The sequence below is a fragment of the Clinocottus analis genome, unplaced genomic scaffold, assembly GCF_023055335.1.
Source record: "Clinocottus analis isolate CAN_PGR_092001 unplaced genomic scaffold, fCliAna1.0.p SCAF_2, whole genome shotgun sequence".
Lineage (NCBI taxonomy): Eukaryota > Metazoa > Chordata > Actinopteri > Perciformes > Cottidae > Clinocottus > Clinocottus analis.
In genome coordinates this window covers 10,257,962-10,280,629 of record NW_027175931.1, presented here as the reverse complement: position 1 = coordinate 10,280,629, position 22,668 = coordinate 10,257,962, and the positions used below count along the sequence as shown (strand labels likewise).

The window sequence follows — 22,668 nt, the reverse complement described above, 5'->3', positions numbered from 1 at the left end:
AATAACCGTATTTCCATAAGGTTTATCTTGGTTGCCACAGGGCCACTTACAAGGCCTACTTACTGATATGATTGGCCTTGCTCGTGGAAAAGAAACACATTTTTCTCAGACAGTCTGATCCAACCACCATTCTTTCCAAAGACCCTTAATGTCTAATACTTGGAACAACTGATGATGATAGTAACTGAAATGCATTTCCCTAAAAAGTAAAAAAAAAACAAAAAAAAACCTGATTGGATTGTTGAAGCTGATAGATGGAGACAGGATAGCAGAACTGTGGCTGGTGAAAGGGATGGCACGAGACTTTGAGAGAATACGTCTTAATGACAAGTGGTAGCTACTAGAGCAGAGAGCGTCAAAGATCCAGGGCTGGCTTTTTCACACCAGCAGAAAAAATATTAATATCATCCAAATATTTTGTTTCACCTAAAAATCTGATACTGATTCGATCACTTTGTACCTCCAGCAATGCTCTGACATGTTGGCTTTCCATGCGGTGACACCATGTGACTGTATTGCAGCGGACACACCAGCAAGATGCCTCAGTCCCGACTAGCACTCTGTTTTCCAACATGCATTCTCACGGATCAATAACCTCTTACATAACATTCGGGTTTGGACTGGAGGCCAGATTCCAGCTGACTGGAACATGTGACAGGGCTTTGACTGTGTTGACCCACATTTTCCCTTCCTCTCGAGATCCCTCCCTCAGTCTCCTCCCAACGCTCCCTCCCCCCCCCCTCCCCCTACCGCTCCCGCCCTTCCCTCCTTCAGCCCAAGCCCCTCTCTACCCCTTCACACCCATCAGGAAAGCAGTCATGTAGGCTGTCATATCCAGACTTGGGTTGGTCAGGCCTTTCTGCGACATGCACGAACATGCACGGACATGCACGGACATGCTTGGACTTTTTTACTTTATCTGTAATATTCCAGATGAATACAGTGTTATGGCTGGACGTTTTTCCTCTAACTGCTAGCTAATAATCAGTTTTGGACAGGTACACATTACTTTACAATGTATTACAGTAATAATATTGTTTTTTTAGTAATGAGTACTCGTGCCATTAAGAGAGATTACAATTAGAAATGTTGTACTTTATGTGCATCACAGTTAATAATCCCAGCAAGGCTCCGTTATTTCAACAATTTGAGAGTCAATTTCAGGGTCAAATTGTTTTCTGTGTTACCGCTTGTTTAATGGAGGGTTGATATCAATTTCTTCTCTGTGCGTTCTGAGGACAGACTGCTGCAGAAGCATTAGCTAGACAAGAGTGGGCGATGTGGGGAGGTGATTATGTTGCATTCACAAAATGTCTGCTAAATATGAAGAACAGAAAAAAAAACCTCCTGTGGTTCCAACTTGGGTGCGTGTATGTGGGAGGTTCTCCACCTGCTAGCCTTGTCACACCATTTTTAGATGAATTATGTATCATGGAGCAGTTTGTTAACAAGTAAAGCAGGTATGATCTTTGTAAACCATTGTTTTCACCTAGTTGGAGCTATTTTAGAAGTCATAAATTCTTAATTGTTTGTTTTCCCGCCTTTTTGTTAGAAGGATTGGCTGGAAAACAGAATTGTTTTATCCGGGGATCTATATGACATTGGTATATTGAAATCTTTGGAGGACTTTGTACAACAATTTGAAATTCCCGGTCTCAATTGTTTTAAAACATTTGCAACTTTGCCATTTGCTATCCATGATCTTGGATGTAGTACACCAGCTCACACAGCTGCAGAGTTATTAGATCAAGAACTAATAGGCCATGGGAAGGTCATGAGGCATCTCTGTATTATTCCATGATGATTCAGAGCCTGGGTAATGAGGACTTTTTTTTTTACTCTCAAGAAAACACAGGAAATAGATCTGAACCTGACATTGGATGATGAGTGTGATAATATGGAAGAATATGATTTTTAAGAATACCAAAATCATGTGAATAAGGGATACAAGGATATGTCTCATTCAATTATGCAGCATGTCCACTAGACTCTCTACAAATAATAAACATTTTGGTGAAGAGACACAGCAGATGAACCACAATGTCTTGTTTTCTCTTTCAGGTGTGCCGGGAAAGAAAAATAAATAACCAAGAAGCTAATTACTTTTTCAGTTCTTTACTTAGTAATTGTTGTTGTAATGTCTTTATTTTTTCACGAGTGATTCATTTCAGTTTTCAAGTGGTTACCATAATAAAAGTAATGCAACAATGAATTTGATAGTTTCCTTAGTTTGTCCAGTTTCTGAAGTTTTGTTCGAGGTGTTGGTGCTTGGGTGACTGTAGTGTGTTCATACACTACATTTGCTTGTTGTGCCTCCAGGAGAGTGCGCAGATCACACCCAGGCACACAATAGATGCAGCAGGTTGCACACTGCATTGTCTGCAAAACTCTGTGTTCTTACAGTGAGCAATCAGACAGCATTACAGTTTGAGTCTGAGCTCGTGTAGGGGGAAGCCCGTTCTGTTTTCCTGCCACATTAACCTGTCTGACTTTGCATTACAGTAAGCTGATTAAGTCCCCACAGGTGTCCTATTTGAGTGTTTGTTTCGCTAAAACTTCCTCCACACAAGTGCCTCTGAATCTTGTGAATATTTCTGACTGATCAGTTTACAGCTGGCTGTCGAGTGGTGTCTTTCCCTCAGCCCCGTTTATTCTGAGCGATACTAAACTAAGCCAGTTGAGGCTTTTCACTGACTAATTATGCCGAGTACTGTGCAACAAATGAACTGACAATTCCTTTCTACTGATACTTCTGTACGTTTGATCCACTGGAACAGTTTGGTCTGCATAAGTACACACGGCCTCCATGTAATAGCTGTATGCTCGCACCATCAAAGTTATCCCAGTTAGGTAAAATAGTTTTTGTTTTAATCAGGTCTAGTTTAGCTTAATGTTGTCAACTTTATGTTTTGAGATGATAATGAAGCATACTGCTTCACTTTTTTCTTCACTCATTTAGACACTCAAGCGCTTAAACCTGTTCTCCATAACTCAATTTACAAAGGCCCACTGTAGTTCTATTTCTATTCTTATTGTTAATTTAATATTGTCTCATAGTCGTCTGCTTTTCCTATTTGGGTAATTAGACAGTGAATTACATTGGGCCTGCAGTTAGTTCCTTAGGAAGTAACAGTGACTCATCAGAAGCCCACTTCCTGCTTCTATAAATAGACTGTATTCACTAGCTTGAACAACCAGTACAAATCAGTTGACAAAACCATTTTTTTTTCTACAAACTTAAATATTGGTCTATAACTTGTGTCTCTCACTAAACAGAAAAGAGTGGTGGGTACTTCTCAGATGCAAAGTTTGAATTTAATAAAAGATTTTGACCATTAAAGTTAAGGTTAAATGTAAAGTTTGAAAAGGTTATATAGGCATTTTCTTTAGTCTGAAGCCTTGTGAAGGAAATTCAACTCTGTGTTCTCTTTTATTGTGTTTTTAAAGCTTCTATAGACAAACTACTGTTACTTTTAAAGCTATAATTCAAGTTCAAACGTCTCCCTTGTCTTAGTCCTGTTTTGTCTCAGTGGACATACACATTCATATATTTAAAGTTCTCAAAAGTGATCAAATTGAACTTTCTGTACATCTCAGGTACAGACTGCTAAATTCCCAAGTACATTAATAGATCAGATTCAGAGCCAATGAATGCAAATTAAGCAAAGTGACATCTTCAAGCCAAGTCACTTTCTTACACTAATGGCTGTAGCATGAAAGAAATGAGGGGAGGAGAGGAATGAGAGGAATGAAAGACCCGGGGCAGAGGAGAAGGGCAGGGTGCCACCGCAAGGCTGTGGTGGTGATGGTGGTGGTAGTGATGGGCGGGTGTGCAGCAAAACATCCAAACGGACCGTGGGACAGACATCAGTTACGGAAGGCTGGTATTTTTCTAGAGAGTGCAAGCACAAACTCTGCACGCACGTGCACACACACACACACACACACACACACACACACACACACACACACACACACACACACACACACACACACACACACACACACACGCACACACACACACAATGCCCACCTGTATACCTACTCACTTTCCATCCATTCTTTTATTTCCAGATCTGTCTTTCTTGAATGTGCTTTTTTCGACTCCTTTTTCATGTCATTCTTTCCACATGCCCCCATTTTTACTTTTTCCTGTCTGCGTTACCGCCACACTGTTTCAACTTTAATTTCCCTCGTCTACTACTTCAATTCCCTCTCCTTTTCTCCGTCATTCTTCATCTCTGTCTGCCCTACCAAACCTCCCCTTCAGTGCCCATCTGGGGCCCTCGTCAGCGACGTCTTGCCCAGACAGTCACCAAGGGCAAGGAAACATCCTCTGGTGACACCTTACTGATATGACAAGAGTTGCAAAAAATGTCTGAGAAAAAAACCATTTGTCTTTCTGCGTACAGCATATATGCATCCTAAAACAGATGCAGCGTAAGTGTGTCATCAAGTATGTCCACGCTTACATGTGGAAGAGAGCGTATGGAGTCCATTTTGAAAGCAGCTGCTCAGCGGCTGTTTGCTTATGTAAGCCTGTAATATAAAACACAACAGAACAAGAATAAACTGGCTGCACGGGACAAAGGCCCTGCCCTCCCTGCTGCACTGTCAGACATGTGTGTTTTTTGATCTGTCTGTATCCAGGAGACACAAAATGATGGAGACAGACAATTAAAGAGACAGACAGAGACAGAGTCCTCTGGAGACTGTATGGGTCCTTCTCCACAGGACTGTTGTGCTGAAGATTAGGGGATACATGAGCCCTGCTGCGCCCCCGGTAGCACCTACTGCTCTTTGGCCCTCATTTACTGCTGCTTTTTCATACAGCACATTGCCTTGCACAAGACTTCACGGGTTGCACATGTAGAGAGACCAAACACATTACTTGCAGAGAGAATACATGTAGGAATCTAATTAAAGAAAATCAGAGAGGTTTTACACTCTGATCCAATCAGAGTGGTGCCTATCTGCAATTGGGCCATAGGTACAGAGTAATAGCATTGGCTTAGAATAGTTCCTTTTAGTGTACTTGGAGGAAAAGTAATAGGAACTTTCCACAGAATATGATACATGGCAGATATTTCAGAGATAAAATATGTTTGCAAAAGCCGCTTTGTATTATGTCCATGTCTTATTAAACTTGGTTGAACCAGCTTGCTGGAGACTCTTGTCCTACGCTCTTGTCTTGAGGGACGCTTTGGTTTTACGTGCCAGGGCCGTTTGGATTGTGTGCAGAGACCGACCAGGCTAACTGTCATGTTGTGTTAGTTCTTCCAGTGTTAGCCGACTCCAATTTAGCCTGAGGGAGAGGTGGTTACCCACCAGCAACCTCATTGTACAGAGAAAAGTGCATGCATACACACATGCAACATGTGCAGACCGAGATGCACACTTACACAGCTTTGCACGCTGACAAGCAGTATAATATGACTTTGTCCAAACCCTTTCTTAACCTCATTTCCCTTGCTTTGGTCTCTCTTGTCTCTTTCAGGCACAACAAGAATGAAACTAGCACATATTAGCTGGTAAATACGCAAAACTATATTGCTCTTTGCCAGCAGAGAATGGCCACACCCTGTAAAACCCATGTAATGTGACAGTTAAGGAATTTGCTGCAGGCTAGCCACAAATACTTGCAGCCTGAGTCCAAGATACTTATACGTCAATTGTGGTGTAAATTGTGAAGTGGCAGTCAGGCTTGCTGAAAACAGTTTACAGCATGTTGGCTCCTATTTTAAGTGTTGTATTTTTTTAAAAAATTTTTTTAATAAATGTTTGTCATTGTTGAAATATGTGTATTTGTAAATGGGCGAAACGTTCTGAAACTCAAAATTTGCAAAGGAACTGAGATTTAACCCTTGACAAGGGACGAGAGACATTTTCATGATCAAAATGTAAATACAAATCAATAAATGTCAGCGTAATCTACCGTATCATAGGGTACAACACAACAACCAGTGAGTCACATGACCAGCATTCTTTAAACATCACAAAATACAAATATTTTGGGCAGGTTCAACAGCTTGGAAAATGTACACGTTCATCAGCTGGTCTCCATTAGGTGTTAATATTACACATTCGGATAATATTACACGTTGTGATAATATTACACATTGTGATTGCACTTCTTTCTTGTTTTCCTTTGAGGCTCAAATGTAGAAACATGAGCTATTGAGTCGAGTGCAACGACACACACTGTGCCTCAACTCGGCAACAGGAATGCAGATGATAACACATTTTCTGTAAACATTCAGTAAGAAATAGCCCAATACTGTATCCAGTTTAGTCTTTGAACTGGGAGAACATGGACATTTTCTTTTTGTTCATTGCTTTTACCTTTTGAATTAACCGGTCAGATTTACTCCTAACATTTAATCTACAAAATCTACTAGAGCTGAGAGCTTACCTGCTGCTCTTTAAGCGTTGCACACACAGCACCGAAAATACATTTTTGAATCTACATTGTATTTATTAGTCTTTTAATGTAATTAAATAATGCAAGTGCTCCACAATTATTTGATTATCCACAGTTATGTTACAGACTGTTGCTGGGTTTGCAACATTATTGCAGGGTTTGAAAACTTGATTATGTTTATTGGACATTATATGTCCCACAATTGCCAAATAATGTGAACATATTGTTTTTGGTTTTGTTTATTGAAGCTTTTTAGATAATCATTGATGACCCAACCTTGGTTTTACATTTATAGATTTTGTCAGTTTTGACTCTTTCAGTGTTTAGGCCAGACATAATCTCTTGAGTCATGCACCTAAAGCATCACAAAAATGAGGAATCTATAGTCTTTATTGTTCTTCAGATAACATTTGGGAACGTTTATTTCTGTAATAATTAACTGCACAGACATTATTAAACACAAGTTTATATTTAAGGTTATTTAATTTAATTCTATTGTTAATAAGTTTCAGCATTAAATAAACGTTAAGTAGGATTCAATGCCAGTATCAGACCCAAGATGAACACACAGAGGCTCAGACTTCATCCACATTGTGCAGTAACAAGAAAGGTTCATAAACAGCTCACTTAAATCAGGAATAAATAGTCTTGCATAACTCCTTATTAATTCGTTATTCTTTTCCGATGCCATATCTTCCTTTATATATATATATATAGTTCTGTTTTGCTTTCGGAGTTTGCTCCTTACTCATCTGTAGAGTGGAACAAATTGCAATGGAGTCATGTATCAACAGTAGACAAATAAGCTATCTGTCTGCATTCAATTTAATTAAGTGGCTTGTATCAATGAAAGTACTTATAACTATTCAGTACTTCATGAATGCTCAGTGTGTTCACATCTCTTAAGTAAGGATCATGTGTCATCAAGTAACCTTTGTCACACATTTCATGAATGCAGGATTTCTATTTTACATGATCCAAAGTACAAATGAGGATAAATATTTAATACGCAACAAATTCAAAAAAAACTTTGCCAAATGATTTTGTATTCCATTACATGTAAACTATTTATGGACATACAACATGTGTGCTCAGTCCAATTTGAGTGACTTGGCAGATATCTGTTTGAACTGCCAGCTTAATATACACCCCGTGTGCTGAGCTCTAATTTAAAACGAGGTGCTAAATATACAGACAGTTTCCGAGCCAAAAGCAGAGATAGCTGCGTCATTGTGTCTGTCTGAGCACAGTCAGCACCTGGAGAGGTTCTGGACATTTCGGGCAGAAACCTTGTTCATGTTGCCATCTGCTGGCGGCTGCAGCGGAACAGGTAGTCTCCATGGCAACCTCAAATGACACGGTTGGATAGTTCGGTTGGGCAAGTAGGTCGAGTGATCTTGATAAAGACATCATTGTGAAAAGAGGTCACCGGGATGCAGACAGTGTTTAAAGTGTTGTGGATGTTAAGCTGCACCGAATAATGATGCCGTGGTATTATGTCCTCGTTGCTAACAGACTGTGTTTGCACTTTTCTCCTGAGTTAAAGTTCTAAATGAACATTTGCTGTCATGAAAACAGCTAAACAGGGAAATTATGAACGTTCTGTTTTTGTTGGACCCAATTATGCTACAATCTTATACTCCTTGAAATACTGCACATAGACTATACTAATATATTATGAATGCCAAATTTGAACATTTTTCTTTATTTGGTATGTTATTTTCATTAAAAATCGTAGTGTCTATTTTCAAAATAGGGTTTTAAGATGTAATTGTTAATTGAACATATAAGCGTGACTAGAAATATCCATCCTATTCCCCATAATGTCCACAAGATGGTGCTCTGGTCAAAGGCATAAACTGTGGGATAGCTTCAATTATGTTTGCTGTTTTCTTTTCTTTTTTTTCCTTAGCTTGACAAAATGAAGAAATATAAAAGATGCAATATATACCAGAGACTAATCATGTATGCCTGACAAACACCAAAATATGAATCCTTACAGGAATACATATTATATTTGTAATGTTAGATTTAATGGAAATAGCATACACTTTTCTTCTAATAGAAAAAATGACAGTTTTTTTTAAAATAACTGGAGTTTTGAGCACTTTAGTGGACCATTTCTGATCTAGTTCAGCAGCCTCAGGCTGTTCAACAAATGAAACAAAACAAAAAACAAAAAAAACACTGGACTGTGTAGGTATAGTAAATACTGCATTGCACTGCAGGTGTTTTGTAAATATGTCATGTTTCATAAAAGATTGATTGAAGGTCAAAGTTCACCTTCAAGGTTTTGCGCTGAACTACAAAGCCAAGAGCCAACACGTCAGAAATAATAAACAGAATGCTTAATGTATATGTACGAAAATAAATCAAACTTTTGTATTTCATCTTGGCAAACCAACCTGATATACAAAAAAACAGAACACTAAGAGTGATATAACACACTAAAGAAAACACATACAGTAAAAGCTTCAGTAAGAAAGAGAGGGAGGTTTATCTCTCTCTCCTTTGTCTGTCCTCAACATATCTCTGGGTTATTTAAGTTGTGCACATATGTAAACACCAGGGAGACCAGAAGTCATTCACTGTAATCATTCCCTGTATACACTATGACTCTTTGGGGTGCTTATGGGAAGCAGAGCTGGCAAAGACACTTCAAAACACTTGTTGATCACTATCCAAACCATCCTTACCAATTAAAGTGTCAGTGCCCAAAACCTACACATCTGTTTTGTAATTTCACGCTGTTTGCTTACTTCTCTTTTATCACATTTAGGTTTTTCTGGCTCTGGAGTGACTCTGCTAATGTAATGCTTTGAGCTAAAACATCTCAGGCATTCCTGCAATGTTCTGTGAAACAGACACCAGCTATGATATAATCTTTAGTTGTGAAGGAATCAAAGATATCCAGAAGCTTCTGCAGATGTGGTTCTTTTTTTTTCTTCATCTTCGACCCCATAACATTTGGACTGGGGAGTGAAGCAGAGATGCTGTATTTGGCTCTGGTAGCGGCAGCGACCTGTCAACCACAGAAAGGCTAATACTCCGCTTGATGATACAATGTAATGAACTGGAATAAATGGGACCATATTTTATTAAACTACATGCTGTATTGAAGAAAACTTGTAACTAGAGATTGAGACGATAAACTCAAGTTTGCAATGTTTACTGAGGTAAATCAAGTGAGAAGTAGGGTAATTTTCTCAGAGACTTTTATACACTCAAACTTAGTTTACTTATTTTGTTTCAAAATCTAAATCTTGTCTGTTAAACTCATATATGAATGCAAATATATTTATTGTGTGTATATTATAATAATGCATTAACTGGCTTCTCTGAATTTCACAATTATAATGCATCCATATTCCCGAGACAACACAAATCTGTTTTCTTGTTGTTGTCCCACTTCAATACACGCCCAACAGACCCTAAGCTTCAATTTAGAGAACCTTTGTTTTTGTGTAATCAAAGTGATGGGAATGTCAAGCTCTTTCTTAATTAAATATCAATCATTTGAATTAAATCAGTCCCTGATCACTGCGGCCCACTATTAGGTCTGAATTGAATAAACAAAGTGGGAAAGGGCAATTCAATATTAATGGCTTGATTTGCTAGAGGTCAATGAAAGCCAGCGTTTATTGCGAGGGAAATTGTGTCCACTTTTGGTCATAAATTATGAGGGTTAATGTCAACAATAAAATAGGACATGCTGTATAAAGCTCTTTTTTGAATGCAACCCCTGCTGTTACGTGTGCTCTTTTTCAGCATGTGCTAGCCCACTTTTATTCCAGTAACAAAGAACCACAGACTTGCCCACTGAAAGGTCCCTGAAGTTTACTGCTTGTTTTGGTTGTTTCAAAAATAAGAGTTAAATAATGTGCCAACATCTTGTCATAAATATTGTTTGTATAGGAGCGATACAAAACTAATTCTCTGCAGAAACTCTATGAATCACCAAGTGACTGCTTTATTTCTTTAAATCATGACGATAATACTGTGTTGAATGTTGGATGGACACGTTGGCCTGTTATTAACAAACACGTTATGACACCAGTTTGAAGAACTATCTCCAATGATAATCACAAGCTTCACTTGTCAACAGCACAGTATTTAAGCCTATCTATTGATATTTGATTAAGAAATGTCTTATAAAGCATGCTAATATGCTACTGTATTCAAACTGCAAAATAAGAAAAATAAAAAAATTGTGCATGATCAGTTACATAATAACAAGACCATCCATCTTTTGTAAATGCTTTGCTATTAAACACATCCGTGGCTCTGGTGCATGTGTGAGGTCTCTTGTTTTCAGTCTTGTAAAGTCTTGTTTCTGCTCAAACTCCAAATCTGTATGCATGCGATGAAGGCCTTTGATTCCCATTTTGCATCTTTAAAGATTATTAAAGGGATTCATTTATGACCAAAGAGATGTTAATTTCACCCCAAGACCGAACAACTACACAGGAATTGAATAAGAGTAAACTGCTCTTGATGACTTGATTGTGTTCAGTTACAATTACTGTCATTACCATGGCCTGTGGGCCCAGAGTCACCCTTTAACAAGCATGTATGAGAATTGTGTATGTGTGTGTGTGTTAGAGAGAGAGAGAGAGAGAGCGAGAGAGAGAGAGAGAGAGCGAGAGAGAGAGAGAGATGGTGAGGATGCATGTTGACAATGTGTCTGCCGGCACACATTTTTTGTGCGTCTGTGTGTACACTGCTGTGCTCCAGCTGTCTGTGTGGATAAGGCTCAGTTGGGGGACAAAAACGGTATTGAAACACACACACACACACACACACACACACACACACACACACACACACACACACACACACACACACACACACACACACACACACACACACACACACACACACACACACACACACACAAATTATAGCTGTGGGGACTGTGCTATAATGGGGAGTGTCTGTTGAGTATTTACTACGAAGAGTTTTGACAAGACCACAGACCCCAACTAGTGCAAAGCAGAAATAATGGGAAACTGAGAACAGGATATATTATGTAATATGTTGATGTTAATGAGAAATATACTTACCTGCATTGAAAAGAGAAATGCTATTTTTCAGGACATATTGCAAACTGTATATCCCAGGTTTGTCATCTTAGTTCATTTATTATATTTTTACTGGCATAAAGCATGTTTATAAAACAAAGGTCAATTGACAAACAGTGCTTGGTAATGTTTTGTCGTGATGCTTTCTAATACTCTGAAACTTGGCTCGCTAATTAAACTGCTGCTTTTCAAAGTGTTACACCTTTGAACACTTCCAATGCAATATTAATTACTTTGTATATTTTTTTATTTGTATAATAAATATCTTAATGAACAAAAATTAACAAAAAATAAGACAATTAACAAGACTTGAAAAATAATCCAAAGATCCTCATGCTGCAAAGTATTGAAGGATCTTCGTGTGAAACCGGCCGCCATCAGAGCTCCATACCTTTCAGATCCTGAGTTGCAGAAAAACCTAAACGATGAGACAAACTCACAAAGTGCTTCCAGCTACCCGGCTTATTCAAATAGCATAACCTCATGATGACAAAGATTTTCCACTAAAAGCTAACTGAATGCCAGTCACACATACATTACTCTAGTCTGGGCATCACAAAACTTTTCCCAAAACAGAAGAGAAAATTCAATAATACACACAGTAAACTCTCTTTAATGTGAACCATTCCACTCGATTTGCTTCATTCTGACATTCTGACAAAATCTGACATGGAGCTTAAATCAATTTCAAACTTTTACAGAATTTCTTTCTTCACATTGTTCTTTTTGCAAAATACGTTCAACACTTTTGCTCTTCTATAAATATCCTTTCAGTGATAAAAAAAAAAAAAAAAAGAATAACGGCAAGATACTGTACATGTCAAGGATTCAAACATCATGTGTAAACTTTGAGGCAGATGATCTAATTAATCAACCAATAAATGTATGTTGTGAATCCTACAGATTAACCAGCTGGCAGTGCAGAGATTTGCATCGGTCTATAGAGAAATATATAGCCACACGTCTTAAGAGTTTAGTGAAAACTGGTCAGCAGTTAAACATAACAACTGCATGCAAGCTTGTGGCCTGTCGGGGTCTGAGTGTTTTATAGCTAACATCAAGTGTGTGAGAATGACACACGCCATGACCTCAGTACTTAAGATATCCAAAACTAGAAAAGTGTAGATGTTGTTAACGCTCAGTTGCTGTGTTACACAGGCAGAGACCAACCCGAGTCCTTAACATTCCAAATCTAAAACAATATCAGAAGGCATCAGTGTGGTCCATTATCTTCCATTAAGCTGCCTCATCGTGTATAGGACCTCTGCCAGTTGTAAATGGCATGGATATTATGGGAACACGCTGGCACTCGTTTACATGTGCTGACACTGCGGTGGCGGAAAACTCTCCCTCCCGCTCCTCCCCCGAGCCCTCTCCTCCGAGCAGCGAGCTGCTTTGCTCTCTCTTCTGCAGCGAAGAAGTCTGTGGTCGCCCTGAAGAATTCCAACAGAGCTCTGTGGCTCCAGTTGGTCCAACGGCTCTCCATCCCACTGGTCGGCGCAGCCGCAGGACCGGCTGCGCCGAATGCACCAGCGGCGTTCCCCGCGGGCTGGGTGGAGAAGCCACAGTGACTTCCACGGTCAGTTAGGAGGAGGAAGAAATGTGGGTTTGTCTCAAAGAGTTCAAAGGGGATCGTAGATTGGGCGTCACCGCGGACTGGGTCATCCTGAGCGCACACGCTCAGAACGGGAATAGCCACTTCATCCACGTCTCTCAAGGGTTCATTGCGTTCCCAGTAAGTATCCCAGGTACCTGAAGTATTGCAGACACTGCTGGGCCCTGTTAGTGCTGTTGGTGCAGAGCCCACCTGTCCAGTCTGACAGAACAAGGCCTCCTCCAGGCCACGTAAGGAACAGCTAGAAAACAAGGTGTCTGTCTGTATGCTGTCACCCAGCACAGTCTTGTACCTATGCAGATCATCCGATCACACACACACACAAGCACAAAGAAGAACACAAGCATGTCAATAAACAGGAAGAACAAGAAAATAACCAGGGAATCCATTTTGAAGAGCTGCACGGGTCTCGATCCCCATCGATGGGAGGAACCTTACCTGAATCCCAATGTCTCTCAGAATCGATGACTTGACACAGAGCAGGCTGCCTGCTGCGACATCAACTTGATTGTCTCCTTAATTGTCTGTGCTTTTCTAGTAAATGGTAAGTGAGTACTTACATCTGATCTTTTTTCAAACTGTGTATGCCTTTTTTCCAAATGTATTATTTTCCTTGTTTGTGTGTGTTGTAATTTTCCTCGTCTTGTCTGTTAAGTTGTCATCATCTTCTTGACACTGTGCTATCTTACAGTGGTGTTGATCTCATTCTGTCTTCCAAAAGTCATTATTCTCACATAAACTAAAGCACCATGTTCCAAAAGGATAGGCTTTTAAAATGATGCTTACCTGCACCTATAAATCTACTGTAGAAATATAACTTTAAATGCTATTTCTGTAGTTTTGGTTGTTATTGGTAAGGACTCAGGTCAATTGCAGACACCTGTGAATGTGGCAACATACCCTGCTTGCCGGAGTGGTGCACACATCTTTCTTGTGTAAGGAGGGATTGTAGCTGTAAGTTTAGGTGCGCTCATCGGTTTAGCATGACAAAACATCTGGTATTTTTAACGATACAAATATGGCGCGTAAAAGCCAGAAACTTACTTTAACAACGTTGTGGTTTACTTGAGACTTTCTGTTTCCATCACCTTTTATATATATTGTTCCCATCATCACTAGTTTTCCCATACATCCCTCAACACCATGCGAGCCCATGTCCCTCCGTACCTGCTGAGACAGATCTTCTGGTAGAGCGCCAGCGCCCACTGCAGAGGCCAGCACAGCCCATTCTCAAACCAGCTCTGGCAGCGGAATACAGGTGACAGGCAGACGGCAGCCGTCATGTAGCTGGATGATCCACACTCGCCCAGGTAAGAGAGAAGAAGGCCCGAGCCTGTGCTCTCGCTGACTGCATACAGTCTTCCTGCAGGCTGTCTATGGCGAATATAGCGCACAGCTTCACGCAGGTCTGCGGGGTCACCAAACTGCTGCAGCTTGAGGGTGGTGAGTGGGGTGCTGTTGTGGCTGCGGCGGTTGAAAACTGCCGGAAGGTAGCCATGGGACAGTGCCGTTTCACACAACTATACAGAGAGGAGAGGGAAGAATAAGTAAAAGGCTGTCATGTGTCATCAAAAAGTACAAGTTTTACAGATTGGAAACATTATGGAGGATTTGTGGGGAATTCTTTATTTAGTGTGATTGCTTTTTAAAAATTAAATAGAGGATTGTAAGCTATAAACCAATAAGGGAAAGGTATGAATCCATGTTGTTAACATTAAAGAGAAAGACAAGGAATGGTTAATAGACGATGCAGTTTACAATCATTGTGCCTACATAAATCGTTGTTTTCAGTTATTCTGAATAGTGCGGCCTGGTCTCTTGTAATGCCACAGAATCCAACAATGCCCCCTTTTAGAAATCAGTTTCCATGTAGTTTCACTAAATTTCTTTGCGGTTTCAACACCTGAAATGTCACGGTACTACTTTTTATTGTAAGGAAAAATAAACCAACAGTTGTTAAGGGAAGTAAGAACACAGTGAAATTGCACTGCTTCACTACTTTACACTGTACTGCAGAACAGATGAAACCCTCATTACCCAATCGAAATATACATTTAGTCATACTATGGATGGAATCATGTGTGATTTTCTCTTTCACTTTTACTCATTTATAGGTTCAAAGAGAAGAACAACCAACTCTTGCTGGACAGATAATTCACATACTTCTTTGTTATACAGTTTGGCCCAGATGAACATGAGCAAACAAGAGTGATGTATCCTGAGATACTGCCTTCCCAACGTGGCCCAAAGAAGCACACAAATCAGTGGCAAAAGGAAGCCTCCCTATGCTGATTGTTTGAACATCAACTTGTCAACTTTGAGGCAGTTTTCAGACAGCGGCGAGGCCTTGGTGAAGGCCAATAACACAATCTTATCTATCTTTTTGGATGCGATGATGTCCATGCAGCCAAATTCTCGTCTTAGACTGCCTCGACCCGCACAATACTTGAGTATACGGAAACCTGTGATCTCACGTCTCTGGCAGGACGTGTTTCCTTTCAGTCAGCTGCAGTTTGGAGAGAAATACCTCCACTCCTTGTTCCTTCTGAACAGAGGTATTATTTGTATGTTTATAAACATCACATTATTATAATAAAAGCACTTTTAAGCATAACGTAAAACTGAATAACAAATTACAAGAACAAGCCAGTTTCATACAAAGCAGGTAGAATTGAATATGATTCTTTCAAATCTGTCAAATGCTCTTCTGCTCACCCAAAAGCCTTTTTATCTTTGAAAGAAGCCTCGGGCGCAAATGATAACCACCATTTTTATTTTGCTTTGAAGTCTCTCCAAATGAAAATGGTTCTGCTGCTTTTTTTATTCTCTCCGCGTGAATATAGTAAACTATTCTTCATTAGAAACATTACGAGCATTATAGTGATGCTAAAGAAGGAAAGCAGAGAAAATATACAAGTTTGGACATAGTGTGACAAATGTTTTTGGGCAGTTTTAATAATACGTTAATTGTATATATCACTTTTCTAAGTACTCAAAGACACTTTGACGCTTTGAGTCGGAGCAGAGCTGTAAATCCTCTCTAAGCAGAGAAAGACTGAAAATTAGAGATTGTTCCAGTCAAGGTTCTGAATATTACCTTTAGAATACATTATTTAAGCCATAACAGCCTTCCTTCATTCCCTCAACATAGAGGGAGTAGTGTTTTCTCACACAATAGTTTGTGGTCAGAAGAAATGGTAGCCTGAGAAAACACATTTTCTGATGTGAAATGAGTTACATTCTGCTTCAAATCTGCAGAAATCCCAGTGCGATGCAGGAAGTGCTGCAGAATTTCTGTATTAAATATTTACCAGCTGAGGAAGACTGCAGTAGGATTTCTGCCACTTTCTAGTTGTCTGCATAAAAAGAGGATTTACTCGGCCAGATGCATCGCTCGGCAGTGCCAAGAGAGCTCCGAGCACCATTCACTCCCTCCTGCATTAGCCTCTTGGCAAACTCATTACATAGATACTCTTTTGAATCATGAGACGAGGAGAAGAAACGAACGTGAATCACTTGAGTTCCGTTTAATTCCCAAAGATATTGAGAGACACGGTTAGATATTTCACAATTTAAACTGCATATGAGGGCCAGTGGCTGAGGGGTGAATGTTGCTGAGATTCAATTAGGTGAACTGAGTGTGAAATGATTTTGTCCTGCTCACGCCTGCCTGGTATTAATAATAAAGCAACACTGTGGCGATGCACTGTGTGAATCACACACTATAACAGGCACAGTGAGTGATGAGTAACAACCGCTCACAACACATACTACACACACATTCAGGATGGCAAATAAAATGAATGGAATAATTATTTACGTCCGTAACAGATACACCAATACAATGTGTTACCAAAAGCAAAGCAATAACTTAAAAATCTAATATTTTTGGGACAGCTTAGTGGGAACACTTCCCCTAATTGCTTTCTCAACGTTACTTGCAATTCAATTTAAGTAGTGTGACCTTATTTCGAGATCACGTTCATGCAAATGTATTTTCCCGCAATAATTTGTGAAAATTGTATCATGTTTGTGTGAATTTGTCCTTATTAGAGATCTCAGCGTCATTGCAAGACAAGTAAAAAAACAACTGCTGCTCAAGCAGTTTTCTGCCAGCGCTGATAAACTGTCAGCATGGTGACAAATTCCTTCAGCCAGTCGTCATCCACACAGCTTCTTATACACAAACACACACACTCGAGAACGCATCATTCTCCTCCCCCGCTCAACTGAAACAATAACAAAAGCATAAATACAACAATTTTCCATTCAAAGCATATTGAACAAGTTCATCTACTTCTGTGAGACCACATCGTGTTAAGCAGACTTCAGCAGCGTCATCTCGACATGTTGCCACAAATCAAGTTAATTTAAGGACCTTAATTTAATTAGAAGCCTTTTAGAGGCAACAAAGCATCTCGCTGCAATGCTGTCCTCTGTTCAGGTCAATAGTTTCCTAAATCCTCTTCAATAGACCCATGTCTAGTGAATAGATTTGCTCCTCTAAGTTGGATATATGCAGGAGAGCAGGCAACATTTTAAGAAATAAGGGATGGTAATATTATACTATATTTTATATGTATAGGCTCACCCAGTCTTATATGACAACAATGATAACAAATAATACAAATTATGATTTAAAACGACTGTTCTTGTTGTATAATCAGCATAATTTGTATAGTTAATTGGTTGGCAGTTTCCAGACCAACTAATTGTATGAAGCCTAGCTAAACAAAGCAGAGTCTGTTGCAGTCCGGCAGAGATAGAAAGCTATGTCCTTTCATCCAACATGACAGCGCTGCTGGAGAAGAGGGGTTACTTAAAAGACCATGACTGCATACTACTGCTGTCTTAGTCTTATTGTAGAACTTAAATATATGAGTATCCTGTCAATATTCCTACAAGTTAAATGAACATCTACTACTTTTTTGGATGGTAAGAAATATGATATCATGTCATTTTAGCAAAAGAAAAAACATATTCAAGAAAGAGCAAGGCACTGATATTGGATCACATTTGGGTCCCCTACATTTGCATTTAGCTGAAAGTGTGGTGAGAATGTGCTCTATATCGCTGTGTACTCTCCACACACATACTTTGAATGGTGCAGCACAACAATTATGGGCTTTAAATCCAACACCGTTCACTTAATACTAACACGAACCCCATCAATCTTAAGCTAAAAATCAACTCTCTACATATCTTGTCATTATCTTACTTTAAAACCAAGAGCTAAGTTGCTGTCTTATACACTGGCACCTAGTGTGCTGACAACAAACAATGAAATTGACAAAGAAATGAGGGGACAGAAAACACAGATTTAAACATCCCATTTACTTCTTTGCCTCCTAATGCAGTTCATCTAAATAGTATATCTTGGTATTGGGCTGCTTTGTACTGCTGGTAATGTTTCTGTGATTAAAACCTTTCCGATCCTAAGACTGATTAAGTATTACTGCGACGATTACCTCTCTCACTGATCTAATCGAGTGCACGAGTGCCGAACTGTTATCCCACCCGGCAACGCATTTGGAAAAATCCAGGCTGCTCTCTAAGCAATCAGAAAAAAAAAACAATTATCCAAGTGTTAAAAGGTAAATTACACAAAACGACCGGATTATATAATACCTCATATCGATGAGGAATGAAAAATATTGATGTCAGCAACAGCTGGATGTCTGGCTCCTGGAACATTGTTTGGCCTTTCAACACTTTGCTCGAAACCGGGAACACAGATCACTGAATATTTGGCTCACTCCTGCATCCTTTTACACACCTCACGTATATTAAACTGACCTTGTTTCGTGATCTTTTTAAAGTTGAGGATGAAGCTCTCTCACAGTCTCACTGTAAAGATATTGCAGAAGATGATACACTTGCCACAAAAACCGACACGTTTAGTTTACATGGAGGTTATGTGCTGCTGGACATGCATACAAATCACAATGTGTTATTTTAAAACTAAAACACAATGTATTTTTTGTAATCGTATTTTATGATCCTATTAGTATTTAGAAGTTTTTCAATACACAGTGAGATATCTACCTAACTGGCTGAAAGAATGTAAGTATATTGTATTTTTGGGAGGAACACATTTCAAACTTTGAAGCCATTGAAAAGACTGTTTATGACTATTGTGAGGTACTGAGGTAATAATGGTTGATAATACCATTATGCAAATATTCATGGATCATTCCAGACCACATGAATCGAAAGACAAACGAAGAGTAAACCTATGAATGATTTAAGAGGAGGTGGTCCATTCATAAATTCATGAGCTACTGAAATGTGCCGCGTAAAAGAGATGGGGACAGGAACCGCACGACCCAAATAACCTACATTTCTTCTCTGTTTCTTCTCTGAGTCATAGACCCACGTGTGTGTCGTTCCACACAAACATGAACTCTTCTTACACACACACTAACGCGCACACACACTATGGGTTATTCAGGAGTGATCTTAATTGGTGTATATCGTTTGTGGTGCCTCAGCTTTCCCAAACATAACTTACTGACAGCATCACAGAGTGATGGCCTAGAAAAAAGCAAGAGAAATAAGCAGACCTGTCTGAATGCAACAATTACTTTTCATCTTCATCCATTGTGCCTTTTCCTGTTGTAAAGCCACATCTTTGTTGGTATTTGAACTATTTTCATTTTATTGTCGTCACTCCATTGTTTAATCGATCTACATACAAAGATGATATCACTCTAGATTAATATCAAACTATTTGGCTTTGTTGGTGTTGCGTTCTTGCAGAGTTGTTATTGCTGACACACAGATATGAAATGAAATGAGCAATGCCAGGTGCCCAGAGTGGTGCGAGAGCCAGCAGGCAGTCATGTGGAGCAGGGCTGCACTTCACCAGGCCCCTGACATCAAGCTTTGTAATCCCTCGCTCAATTACCTCAGTCAGTGAATCGAACGAGCAGCTGAAAGACTGATGCTGCCTCCGCATCTGCTCTTTTTTATTCCAACTGAGCTCGTCAAGGCTTAAGCTCAAGCGATTGACTTTGCCCAAATGGGCTTAGTTGATTTACACTTAAACAACTGAATATGTGAGTTCTCCTTTGACATAATTGGTCCTTTTTTACTTTTCTAGATTGAAAATGAGTGTCTCTGATACTGTTTACTATTGTTGTAGCTAGAGAACCGAACACAATGCTCTCAAAAGGCTGCTGAACTGTATGCCAGACAGATTCGAGACGTAGTAGGTTCATCACAAAAAACAAGATGAGGAATTACTCTGTTCAGCAATCAGCTCAGTGGGACATAAAACATGTTTATTGTTCTATAACTTTATGTACATTGTCTGATCTATTGTGTTCATAGATTTGTGAATAGATATGTTGATAAATCTGTCTTCTGTTCAGTTTCTGCATGGTTATTTCACTAAGATCAATAGGATTATCGTATACAGTGAAGTCTGAGAAAAGCCAAGAACGCACCTTTAACACATTTCTAGTGAACTTCCCAAAAGAGTTTGGGACGATGAGCAGAACGGGACTGGTGGAGTGACTGGAAGTCCGGCGTCGTTTCTGGTAGGCCGGCACTGCCCAGTCCAGTGCCACCAGCCCCTCATCGCTCAGCTGCAGGTTGTCCCGCACGAACTGGACCGGGCTGTCGTACGGCCAGCACGCCTCGTACACACTCTGGAGGAAGGCGCTGGCCCGCCACGTCCAGCCGACGCAGGGCGAGTAGTTGCTGAAGGTCCTGCAGTGCTTCAGGAGATAGTTGGCCAGTGCGGACGGTTTGCATACGAGTGCCACGGTGCGCGCGTTCTCATCGCAGGCCGCCTGGGAAACGCCGCTCCCCGCTTGCTCCGAGACGCACCTCCCGGTCTTGTCCTTGGTTGGGTGTTGCGAAATCCCCAGTCCCTGAAGCAATAAGGCATCCGACTGGCTCTCGGTGCCAAAATATGTGGAGCCTGGCCAGATCAAGACCACCAGGATCACAATGCAGAGAGCCACGAGCCATCCCAGCATTGGCGCGGTTGTTGGTTATTGATCGAAATGAGCACAACACGGAGGGTTTTTTTTCACACCTTATTCTGGATCTGAAGTTGATAATTAAAAATGCTTATGATAGAAAACCGTCAACGTGAACACACTAGCTCTGATAGTGTGACGATATGCTGTCCTAAATTGATGCTCAGCTCGTCCGTGAAGTTTGGTGCTTCCCTCGGTGCCAAGGCGCACGTGTCTCGTCTTTGCAGACCCGTCTTCTTGTTTCCTTTTCGGCAAAGCACGTTTTAATTATCGGGGAGGTTCCGTCCGTGTTTCATGCATCCAACGTCAACTAGTTCGTGGACCGACCATGTGCAGGACTGCACTCAACCCAACAGCTGGGAGCGCAAGAAACGTCCGCGAGTAACGCGGAGTTAGTACTGGAAACGCCTCCCATCATGCCCAGCCCCCCTGCTGCTATTAGTCATCTGCTGAAATTACTTCCAGTGCACCCAGTACAAGGAGGTACATCGTGAGTGTGTCTCTACTGAGGCTATCTCTCTGAATTTCTGCGAGGTGTTTTCTTTCTTTCTTTGTCTTTCCCTCTTTCTCTTGCTTGCTCGTTTTGACAGACACCATAGTCACAAGACGTGCGTGCTCATTGTCATATCTAACTAAGCGGTTCTCTTTTGCATTTCATCATCACTGCGATGCACAGTGAGCGTTGCAGACATGCAGTTTGATCTAAGCGTACTATTATGTTCCCATCTGAGCTCCTCTCTGCTATGTATCCTCCTCGTTATGAAACTCAAACAGACATGAATAACCCATTCATTAATAAAAGCTAGGAATTTTAATTGTAAATCAGATATGTTTGAGGATTCAGGTCAACTAGTGGTTCTCAAATGGGGTACTTGTGCCATGGGGGTACGGAAAGGCTCGAGATTTTTAAAAGAAAGTATATTTGAAATTAGCATACATTTAAAACTCATTTAAAAAATGTTATTTAATAAATATTCAATAATATAAGTGTGTGTTCGTAATTGGATATATAATATATTAAATTAGACACTGATGGTATAACAGTTGTTCAACCAAAAATGCTGGTTAGGGGATACATCACTGAACAAAGGTTGAAACCCACTGAGAGGGTATGGAGTGTTCTTCTCCTCGGTGTAAAAGATTAGTCATTTGATCAAAAAATGGGTTGTTATTCAAGGATCCATGCACTATTAAATTTACATCTTAATCAAACCTACTGTAATGATATTACTTATACGGTTGATATATTTCATGGAAAGCTGTAGCTGTGCCATCTGTTTTTGAAGAACAGGTTGTTTTGAAACACATTTGACCGACTTAACCGGCGTTGTCACAGTGTTCCTGTGGATGGACCAATGGAAAATGAAAATGGGAGATGCCGAGCTGACAAGCAGAGAATTAAGACACTCGGGTGGCTGGAGGGATTTTGGTATGGTCTCAGAGACACTTGAGCCAGAGCAAAACAGCTTCCAGCTCGAGACACGTGGGGAAGCAGCAAAACAACAAATACTTTTTCCATGTATGATAACGTTACATTTAATGACCATTGCCGTCATTCTTTGT

At 40.1% G+C, this 22,668-nt stretch overlaps 1 protein-coding gene across 1 annotated transcript; it reads right to left on the bottom strand.

The window, feature by feature from the left end:
• Positions 1-11,840: 11,840 nt before the first annotated feature.
• On the bottom strand, positions 11,841-21,434 carry abhd15a (abhydrolase domain containing 15a). The gene is made up of 3 exons (XM_068585210.1): positions 20,566-21,434; positions 14,285-14,637; positions 11,841-13,409 (listed from the first exon to the last, which is right to left on the bottom strand). Exons 1-3 carry the CDS (start codon positions 21,100-21,102, stop codon positions 12,749-12,751), a joined length of 1,551 nt encoding a protein of 516 aa, XP_068441311.1. The 5' UTR covers positions 21,103-21,434; the 3' UTR covers positions 11,841-12,748.
• Positions 21,435-22,668: the final 1,234 nt, after the last annotated feature.

Coding starts and splice junctions, on each gene's coding strand:
- abhd15a (XM_068585210.1), bottom strand. CDS start 21,102: ATGCTGGGATGGCTCGTGGCTCTCTGCATTGTGATCCTGGTGGTCTTG. Junction 14,638..20,565: donor TCACTAGAAATGTGTTAAAG/GTGCGTTCTTGG, acceptor CTCTCTGTATAG/TTGTGTGAAACGGCACTGTC. Junction 13,410..14,284: donor CAGAAGATCTGTCTCAGCAG/GTACGGAGGGAC, acceptor TGATCTGCATAG/GTACAAGACTGTGCTGGGTG.